The 10,695-nt window shown below is 45.4% G+C and overlaps 1 protein-coding gene across 1 annotated transcript; it reads left to right on the top strand.

Moving 5' to 3' along the window:
- The first annotated feature begins 8,405 nt into the window (after positions 1–8,405).
- On the top strand, positions 8,406–9,970 carry LOC147575800 (uncharacterized). The gene has a single exon (XM_086679457.1). The coding sequence runs from the start codon at positions 8,406–8,408 to the stop codon at positions 9,957–9,959; it is 1,554 nt and encodes a 517-aa protein (XP_086535583.1). The 3' UTR covers positions 9,960–9,970.
- Positions 9,971–10,695: the final 725 nt, after the last annotated feature.

Raw genomic sequence — 10,695 nt, 5'->3', positions numbered from 1 at the left:
AAAAAAAAAAAAAGAAGACTTAGTATGAAAGAAAAGTAAACTACCTGATTAATTACAGGATAAAATGATAATATTTTAAATATATTGGGTTAAAGGAAATATATTACTGCAATTAGTTTCGTCTCTTCCTATTGTACTGTGTTAATGTGGCTACTAGAAACTGTAAAATTGCAGCCCTATAAAAGGGGGATAATGGAGCGCCTACTTCAGGGGGTGCTTATAGAGAGATTAAATGGGATCATAATTATGAAATGTTTAGCCCAGTGCCTGACAAAGAGCAAATGCTCAGAAAAGAGATCACCACGTTATTACTGCAGTATTTCATGGACTCTAATACCCCCATTTTTGTTCCCGCATTTCTGCCTCTTGGACACTTGGATGTGTCCTAGAGTTGACAGTAGAGTCCCCAGATCCAGTTATAAAACATAGTCGTCACCGACTGCCTACCCTTAGCCATCCAAACTTGCGGCGTCAGTGGCTTAGATGAAAATCTAGGAGATCTGAAGGGGGCGCTCTTAACCTCTACCAATCAAAATGTTAAGGGAAGGGGGTGGGCAGAGGGCAACTCCAACTTGTTGAGCAACATCCCCAAAATAGGAATGAAAACTGGGTGCCTTATACCTACTTACAAAGCGGGCAGCATTGTTCATCACCCTTTTGTGGCTCTGAAAAGTTTCACAGCCCAGGGAGGCGGGGCGCCTGGGTGGCTCAGTGGGTTAAGTGTCTGAGTCTTGACTTCTGCTCAGGTCGTGATCTCACAGTCGTGAGCTTGAGCCCCGTGTTGGGAGGCTTCCCCAGAGAGAATCAGCTTAAGATTCTCTCTCTCTCCTTTCTTTCTGTCCCTCCCCCATTCTCTCTCTCTTTCTCTCTCTCTCTAAAAAAACAGCAAACAAACACACAAAAAAACTTTTAAGAGCCAAGAGAAGGGAAGGGGAGAAGATGAGGACTTGCTCAAAGTGCTTAAAAGCATAGGTGGTGAGATTGGTGGAAAAACACATTGGTGACTAGGTCAGAGAGGGACTCCAGGGACTAGAGCTCTAAATATAAAGAAGCTTTAGGAATACAATACCTTAGTCAATTTCTGCTTTTGTTTTCCTTCTTATGTGTGTATGTAATGATATGATTTTTAAAAATTCATACATAAATATGCCTAAGTAAGTTTACTAAATTTAAGATTAGAACCCTAGTTAAGAAAAAGGAATTGCATCACGGTTTAATTGGGAATGCTTTTTCTTTTCTTAGTGGAACATAAAATAACAGTGCAAATTATTTATAATGAATGCATCTTTGATTTGGTGAAACATGGTATTCTCTTCAAAGGACTTCTCTTCCTTGAAGTCCATGGTCAAGTGACCTCTCAAATACAGCATTAATAACTTACACTTACCTTTTTCTTTGTCCTGTAATACTTCTCTATAATACTACCTATAAAATTTCTTTTTTATGTTTGTTGTTCGTTGTCTCCCTGTTAGAATGCACATTCCACGAGGGCAGGAGTGCTTATCTGTATCGTTCCCTGATGTCTCGCAAGCCCCTAGACCAGCGCCTGGCACACAGAGAATAAGCAGACGAGTGAAATCCTTTTGTGTGTCGGGCACTGTTCTGAGTGCTTTGCAGGGATGATTTCATTTAACATTTACAAGAAACCTAAGGTAAGTATGACTACCATTCACATTCTCCGTTGAGGAAACCAACATGGGCAAAGTCCCAGTAACCTGCCGAAGGTCACATAGCTTGTCTTTGGGGGAGGCAGGATTCAAGCCATCTTGGCTCCAGAATCTACACTTTGCTGCCTCTACTACAACCTATATTTCCCTTCTGGATCACTTTGGGAGAACTCCTATGTGAGCTCCCCCTGTCCTGGGCACAGGCATGCCTCTACCATAGCTCTCACTCCCGTGTGTTAGAGGACGACGTGCCCCCCGTCCCCCACTAGACTGAGCTTCTTGAGGGCTGACACCTGTCCTCATTCATCTTTTCCCCCCACAGCCTGGCACTGTGCCTGGCACTGAGCAGGTGCCTAATGTCCATGAAATAAACTGGCTGCGTGAGTACAGAGCAGGAAGCATGACGGAGGATTCATAGGTCCCTGACTGGCAGACAAAAGACCTGCGGAACCAATGGAAAGGGAAAAACTGTTCTGGAGAGAAGACACCATGGGTCCAGTTTTGAGCTTACTGGACTAATGGAAGGACATACAAGTGGGGATGTCCAGGAGGGACTTGGAAAGAGAAAAGTGGCACAGAGGTTCCCTTAGGACGAAACTGTAGGCTCAACAGGTCTTTCTGATAAGCGTGAATCAGCTCACCAAGGAAAACAGAGCAAAGAAAATGCAGGCACAGGAAAAAACGAAGAAGGAAGAAGGCCAGCGCCTTGGAGAGCAGATCTGTAGTTCACGGGAGGAGAGAGACCAGGGGCTGGCGCAGAGATCGCCGGGAAATTCACAAGGATCTCTGCAGCAACACTCCAGTCAAGGGAGGCTTTCTCCTGTTTGTGTGCCTGCGTAGGTGTCCGTGACACTGGTTGGTACAACAGTGCAGATTATAAATAAAAGTCTGTGGGCAGCAACAGAGAAACAACACATACGCTTTCCGTGCTCCGGGGTCTGTCTGGCCCTGCCCAGCCGTGCTTTGGGGATCGACTTAGCTCAGACTAGAGATACACCCACACGAAGTTTCCTCTGGATGGCAACAGCCAGCACAGCTCTCTTCCACCTGTTCACACGGACCTCTCTTCGCCCCCTCTCTCCTCCATACACGCGGGGAGACGACACTCCCTTCGTGGCAGGACAACACATGTGAAGTCATCTCTTGGCAGCCCCGTTCTCTTCCTTGTCCACAGCCTTCCAGATCTTATAAGGCGAGTCTGGCTTTTGCAGTTCTTACCCTGTGTCATTTTTGGCTTGTCTTGTCAGCCTCTCAAAATGTCTCTTTCCTAGCTGTTTTGTGCTCTGTTGGATAAATCGGGCTTTCTCCGTTGGTGAACCACGGACCTCCTTGGAGGTAAGGGTGGGGACCATTACTTTAGTTCATTGAACCTCTTTAGTAATACTTTCCTGACTGGGGGCGCCTGGGGGAGGGCGGTGCTCAGTCACTTCAGTGTCTGACTCTTGATATCGGCTCAGGTCACGAACTCACGGTTGTGGGATCGAGCCCCGCGTCGGACTCTGTGTTGACAGCTCAGAACCTGGAGCCTGCTTCAGATTCTGTGTCTCCCTCTTTCTCTACACCTCGCCTGCTCACACTCTGTCTCTATCTCTCAAAACTAAATATTTTTAAAAATTAAGAAATAAAAACTAAAAATTGTGGCATATATCATTCATACAGAAGAGTGAATAAAACATGCTTGTACCATTTATTTAAAGAATAATTAGAAAGCAAGCACCCAAGTCCAGAAATAAAACTTTGTCGGCCCTTCAGAAGGCCCCTGTTCACCTCTTCCTTTTGCTAATAGTTTTACTACTCGTCTATGTGTCCCAAACATAGCTCAGTTTTGCCAGTTTTTGAACCTTAGGTAAGTGGAGATACACGGTATCTATTCTTTGGTTGACTTGCTTCTCAATACGAGATACATCCTGTTATTGTAAGTGGACTGTAAATGCTCCTCTCATTGCTGCATCATGTTTCATAGTATGACTATACCATGCTTTATCCATTCTATTGTTGATATAAGTTTAGGTTGTATATGGTCTCTAGCTTGAACAGACATGTGCGTGTAGAAGTCAGTCTGTAGAAGTGCTGAGCCATAGTGAATGTGTATCTTGAGCTTCACTAGATGATGCCACACTGTTGTCCAAAGTGATGGCATCGATTTATATAACCATCTGGGTATGAGGATCCTTCTTGCTTCATTCTTAAACTTGTTACTGTCAGATTCTCTAATTGATCACTCTTTGGTCTGGTTGGTGTCTAACAGCATTGCATTGTGATTTGAAAGTTCAAGTCCGTGGTTACTAACAAGGATATGGGTATTTTATTTTATCGGTCATGTGTATTTCCTCTTGCGTTCTGTGCTTATGTAAGCTTTGGCCTATTTTAAAAACTACATTGTCCCTTTCTTATTGATTTCTAAGTGTTCTTTATATATGCTGGGCACGAATTCTTTGTTTTACAAACTTCTCCCACACCGTGGTTTTGTCTGTTCTACTTGCTTTATGGTATTGTTTGGTAAACAAAAATTCTTCATTTTAATACAAATTTATTGATCTTTTCCTTTATGGCTAAAAATACTTCTTGACCCCTAAGTCATAAAAACATTCTTCCATACAGGCCTATGCATTTTATCTGAAATTCTTGGAGCTGGATGTGTTTTGGAATACAGACTTTTTGGACATTGGAAAGGTACTGTGGAAAACACAATATATATTATTTATGTAACACTCTCAGCAGGAACTGGGAGAGCACCTATAGTCAATAACCAATATTCAAACATTACTACTTCTGCAGCAAAACATGTAATCACCTAAGTACATAAAGAGCCTATATAGGACTATAAAGAGCCTCATGTCACCAAGTCACATTTTCACCTAATGAGTTCCAAATACTTTGGTGTTTCAGAAATGGGGGATTTTGTAATTAGCACAAAAGTTATGGCAGCCTCATACAGGAAGAATGTAATTATTTCAGAGTTTAGAGGAACTTACTGGTGGAGCTGTGGACCTGGAATTTGTGTGTGAAAATTTTTTACTACTGATTGAAATTATGGTTTAGGCAGATTCAGATTTTCCACTCTTGAGTCAGCCAGCTGTGTTTTGCTTGAAGTTGTGCATTTATCTAAATGTTATTTGCATTGAATTGTTCATAAGATGTCCTAACTTTTTGGATGTCTATAGTTTTCATTACTAATACCGGTTAACATCCCTTCTTTTATTGTTCAATACTCTCAGATATTTGTCAATTTTATTAGTCTTTTATTGTGTGAATACTACCATCATGGGCAATTCCAAACCACTAACGTGATGTTAGTGACCATGGAGCTGGGGAGAGGTGTGCACAATTTGCTCTCCTGGGTCAGTACCAACTGTCTCTAGCACACTACTTTTGTTTCCCATTTCATTTATTCCTGCTCTTAAAATTATTTGTCCTTTAATTTTTTGTCCTTTTACTTTATTTAAATTTTCTCTCCTTTTTCTAACTTCTTGAAAAGGGGTGTTTCGCTAAAAACCTTTTAGCCTTTTTCCTAATATACTTAAGGCTACAAATTTTCCTCTAAGTTCTGTTTTAGCCTCACGCCACAGGCATTGCTGTTGTATTTTATTGTTCAGCTCAAAATGTTTTCTAATTACCATTGTGACTCTTTATTTAACTAGGTTTTATATGGACTTGTTACAGTTCTTTAAAAAAATTTTTTTTTCATGTTTGTTTATTTTTGAGGGAGAGAGAGACAGAGTGCAAGTAGGGGAGGGGCAGAGAGAGAGGGAGACACAGAATCTGAAGAAGGCTCCAACCTCTGAGCTGTCAGCATAGAGTCCGATGCAGGGCTGGAACTCACAAACCGTGAGATCATGACCTGAGCCGAAGTCGGATGCTTAACCGACTGAGCCACCCAGGTGCCCCTGGACTTGTTATAGCTCTTTATTGATTTCTAGCCTAATTGTGTCATGGTCAAGAAACACGTACCAAATGATTTCAATCTTTAAAATTTGATGAGAGTTGCTTTACAGCTAAGTATGTGGTTGATTTGGGAATCATGCCATGTTTACTTTGGAAAAAATGTACATTCTGATTTTGGTTGTGTTCAGTGTATATTCATTTAGTCAAGTTTATTAATCATGTTGTTCAAATTTTCTATATCCTTATTGACTTTTCTTTTACTTGTCTTAAAAATCACTGAGAAAGGCTTATTAAAATAACCTGATAGGACTTTATATTTTTTCTTTGTAATTCAGTCAAGTTTCACTTTTATATATTTATTATTAAGTACAAATAACCTTAAATTTTTTAAAAATTTAAATGTATTTTTTTCAACTCACACGTCATCCAAGACCCGTTCTTTTTTTTTTTTCATCCTTTTTATATTTCATCAGTCATACTTAGAAGATATTATCTTTTTTTTTTTATTTAAAAAAATTTTTTTTTCAACATTTAATTTATTTTTGGGACAGAGAGAGACAGAGCATGAACGGGGGAGGGGCAGAGAGAGAGGGAGACACAGAATCGGAAACAGGCTCCAGGCTCCGAGCCATCAGCCCAGAGCCTGACGCGGGGCTCGAGCTCACGAACCGCGAGATCGTGACGTGGCTGAAGTCGGACGCTTAACCGACTGCGCCACCCAGGCGCCCCAGAAGATATTATCTTTATATAAACTATCTTTGATAGACATAGTGTAAAAGAAATGAGTGGCTGCGGTAAAGATAAAGCATTCCACTATCATCTGAGTCCATTAACTATTACAGAAATACTTCCCATATTGTAGAACTGAAAGGAACAATCCAAATGACAGCCCTGCCTTAGTTTAAAGCTAGGTTCTCTTTTCTGCTTATTATGGATCTTTGATAAGAAATACAATTGCTGAGAAGTCTGTTTTGCTTGCTGTTTGCTACGAGCATTGTGAAGCCCTTCCTGAATGTAACCCGCTGTGTAGTAGAATGGGTTGTAAACCTTCCTAAATGTAGTCTGATATGTAATGGAATGAGTGATTGTACATAAACTAACCGGCATTTCTCGCTTCTGTAAACCTGCTTGCTTAGCACATTCCCCACCTACCCTACCCTCTTCCCCCTTCCCCCTTTTTCTTCCCGCCACAAGTAACGGACAAAGCCTTCCCGCCAAAGGACAAAGGACGCCCAATCAGAGAACAACAAATGTCCTTACTTTAAAATCAACCAATCAGGCCCCTCATAATTTGAAACCTCCCCTGTGCTATTTGTCTCTGTCTATAAAAACGCTGTACCAACCCTGATCGAGGCCTCTTGCGTCACCGGCGACGAGTGCGCAGAGGACCAGGTTCGAACCTGCAATAAACGACCCTCGCTGCTTGGCTTTGACTCACGACTCTGGTGGACTTTGTGGGAGGTTTCGGAACTTCGGGCATTACATTTGGAGGTCCCACCGAGATCTCCCCCGAGCCCACCAGACTTCTGGTCAACGGGTCGTATCTGATTCCGATCGGTAAGTAAGCCGGCTCTAAAGTTTTTCCTCTTCTCTCTGATCTGTGTTTCTTCTCTGGAGAACCGGTTCTGTCTGGAAGCTGGTGTGACCCTGGCGGACGCGCTATAGGGCACCCGGCCGGGGTCAGCTGGAGACGTCCACTGACATCTGGGGACCTTCTTGGTCCATCTGGGGGCATTCTTGGCCCATCTGGGGGCCTTCTTGGCCCATCTGGGACCTTCTTGGTCCATCTGGGGGCCTTCTTGGCCCATCTGGGGGCCTTCTTGGCCCATCTGGGACCTTCTTGGTCCATCTGGGGGCCTTCTTGGCCCATCTGGGGGCCTTCTTGGCCCATCTGGGGACCTTCTTGGTCCATCTGGGGGCCTTCTTGGCCCATCTGGGGACCTTCTTGGTCCATCTGGGGACCTTCTTGGCCCATCTGGGGACCTTCTTGGTCCATCTGGGGGCCTTCTTGGCCCATCTGGGGGCCTTCTTGGTCCATCAGGGGACCTTCTTGGTCCATCGGGGGGCCTTTTTGGCCCATCAGGATTCTTTTCTGCGGGCTGCTTATGCCCAACGCGCTTGCGAACTAAATACTTTCATTTTCTCTATGAACTTCCAGAGTGCTAAGAAATATCTCTAGGCGTCTAAAAGAAAAAACCATCTAGGCATGCCAATTGTTACCCGTATTTTGATGTGATGTGTGTCTGTGTGTCTGTCTGTGCAATCGACTGGAATGATTGTTGGGAGTCAGGGGCACGCGCCTGACTTACCCTATGTGTAATCCCACAGCATAAGCTACGGGATTCGAGTGGGCTCTAACCCGACTTCCGCGGTGATCCTCATACGGCTTAAGGCGGTCAAAATTTATTTTGATCCGAGCAGGGGGTTTATACCTGCCCGCCCATGCTAAAAGGCACCTAAGTTCCCGCGAGGGACGCGGACGGGCGAGTACGCGAGTGCTTCTATGTCAGTCTAAATGTATTGTCACCCCTGGGCCCTTGTAATTACCGCTGTCCTAGCCATAACCCTTTCTGTTAGGCTGGCCGAGACGGCACCAGAAAGTTGGAACCGCTGCGAAAGATTCTTGTTAGTTCTTGTTTTTCTTTCATGGGTTTTTCTTTCATGGGTCGGATGTTTTATTGGAATTAAGTGTTTTCTCGGCTGATCAGAATTAATTATTCCATCCTTTTTCCTCTCTCCTCCTTCCTCAGCTCCCTGCGGCTTTCCCTCCCGCCCCCTGGCCAGCAGCGCCCCCTCCCCCACGTCCGTGCTGCCCGCGCCCCCTTCTCTTCTCCTCTTCCTCAGAATCATAACATGGGCCAAACGCAGAGTACCCCTCTCTCCCTCCTTCTCGCCAACTTCAGGGACGTAAAAGCTAGAGGACACAACTTAAGCCTAGACATTCGCAAAAGGAAGTTGATCACCTATTGCCGCTCTGAATGGCCCACCTTTGGGGTCAATTGGCCTACAGAGGGAACCTTCTGCCTCCCTGTGGTCCTTAAAGTAAAGTCAAAAATTTTCCTACCAGGGAAAGAAGGTCGCTCGGATCAGATTCCCTATATTCTGGTGTGGCAAGATTTAGTAGAAAACCCACCTCCCTGGATTGCCTCTTTCTTAACAACAGGACCATGCAAAATTCTAGCAGCTAAACCTATCAACCCTCCCAAGCCGCCAACTCCAACTGCACCCCCTGTTCTCCCCGACAGCCAAGATTTACTTTCCCTTGACCCTCCCCCTTACCAGGTTCCTCCTCTTATTCCGCAAGCTGCCCCTATCCCTGCTGCGCCGGCAGAGCCTCCCGTAGCCCAGCCCATAGGAGAACTAGAGAATAGGGAGGCTCAACCCGCGCCCATGCCTAGTAGGAGCGAAGTCCAAAGGCCGGCCGGAGGTACCTGTAGGCGGGCCCCTCATGAGCCAGGACTCCACCTTCCTGACTCCACTGTAGCTTTACCCTTACGGGAAATAGGGCCTCCCGATGGTACAGGGAACCCCCGACTTCAATACTGGCCCTTCTCTACCAGTGACCTATATAACTGGAAAACCCAGAATGCCCGATTCTCTGACAACCCTAAAGATTTAATAAGTCTCTTAGACAGCGTTATGTTTACCCATCAACCCACCTGGGATGATTGTCAGCAGCTCCTCCGAATCCTGTTCACCACCGAGGAGCGAGAAAGAATTCAATTGGAAGCAAGAAAGCTGGTTCCTGGAGATGACGGCCAACCCACTGCTAACCTTGATCTCATTAATGCAGCTTTTCCCTTGACCCGACCCCCACAGGATGGCTGGGACTACAACACGGCAGAAGGTAGGGGACGGCTGCGCATTTATCGCCAGACTCTAATGGCGGGTCTCCGGGCTGCTGCACGCAAGCCCACTAATTTGGCAAAAGTGTATTCAGTAATACAAGGTAAGACAGAGAGCCCTGCTGCTTATTTAGAAAGATTAATGGAAACCTTCAGACAGTATACCCCCATGAACCCCGAGGCCCCCGAAAATCAAGCTGCTGTTGTAATGGCCTTTGTAAATCAGGCAGCCACTGATATTAAAAAGAAACTCCAGAAACTAGAGGACCTGGAGGGAAAACAGATTCAGGACTTACTCCGCATTGCCCAGCGTGTCTATAATAATAGAGAGACTCCAGAGGACAGGCAACTTAAAGCCACCGAGGAAATGACCAAAGTCCTGGCCGCTGTTGTCCAAAAGCCCCTGGGTAAACAAAAGCCCCTAGATAAGGACCAATGTGCCTATTGCAAAGAAAAAGGCCATTGGGCCCGAGAATGCCCTAAAAAGAAAAAGCCACGTCATGATCAAAAACCGTGGCGGCCAAAAACCACACCTGCCCTCTTCACTCAAGATGCAGAATAGGGGAGACGGGGTTCGGATCCCCTCCCCGAACCTAGGGTAACGCTACAAGTGGAGGGGAACCCAGTTCAATTCCTAGTCGACACAGGGGCACAACATTCGGTCTTGATCAGATCCCATGGAAAAATTTCTGAAAAATCTTCCTGGGTCCAAGGGGCTACCGGGATAAAAAAATATCCCTGGACCACCCAGAGGACTGTGGACCTAGGAAATGGAAAGGTCACCCATTCCTTCCTGGTCATCCCCGACAGCCCATGCCCCTTATTAGGAAGAGACTTACTCACTAAAATGGGGGCCCAGATTCATTTTACGCCAGGGGGCCCCCAAGTGACTGGCCCTCACAACCAACCCATTACCATACTTACTCTAAGATTAGAAGATGAATATCGACTCCATCAGGGGCCACCCTCACAAAGTCAAAACATAGAGCCCTGGCTCCAGCAGTTTCCAGAAGCATGGGCTGAAACCGGGGGTATGGGGTTGGCTAAACATCGCCCAGCTCTATTCATAGAGCTGAAACCGGGGGCAGATCCAGTTCGGGTCCGACAATACCCGATGTCAATGGAGGCCAGAAATGGCATCACACCACATATCCATCGCCTCCTAGACTTAGGCATCTTGCGTCCCTGCCATTCAGCCTGGAACACCCCCCTGCTGCCTGTACGAAAACCTAACAGTGCGGACTACCGTCCGGTACAAGATCTGAGAGAAGTTAACCGCTGAGTCATGGACATACACC

This window comes from Puma concolor, chromosome D2 (genome assembly GCF_028749965.1).
Source record: "Puma concolor isolate L17-30 chromosome D2, mPumCon1.1.hap2, whole genome shotgun sequence".
NCBI lineage: Eukaryota > Metazoa > Chordata > Mammalia > Carnivora > Felidae > Puma > Puma concolor.
The sequence above is the reverse complement of the archived record's forward strand: the minus strand, read 5'-3'. Positions and strand labels throughout refer to the sequence as shown.

Bases quoted from the DNA above. Each gene is read 5' to 3' on its own strand.
- LOC147575800 (XM_086679457.1), top strand. From the start codon at position 8,406: ATGGGCCAAACGCAGAGTACCCCTCTCTCCCTCCTTCTCGCCAACTTC.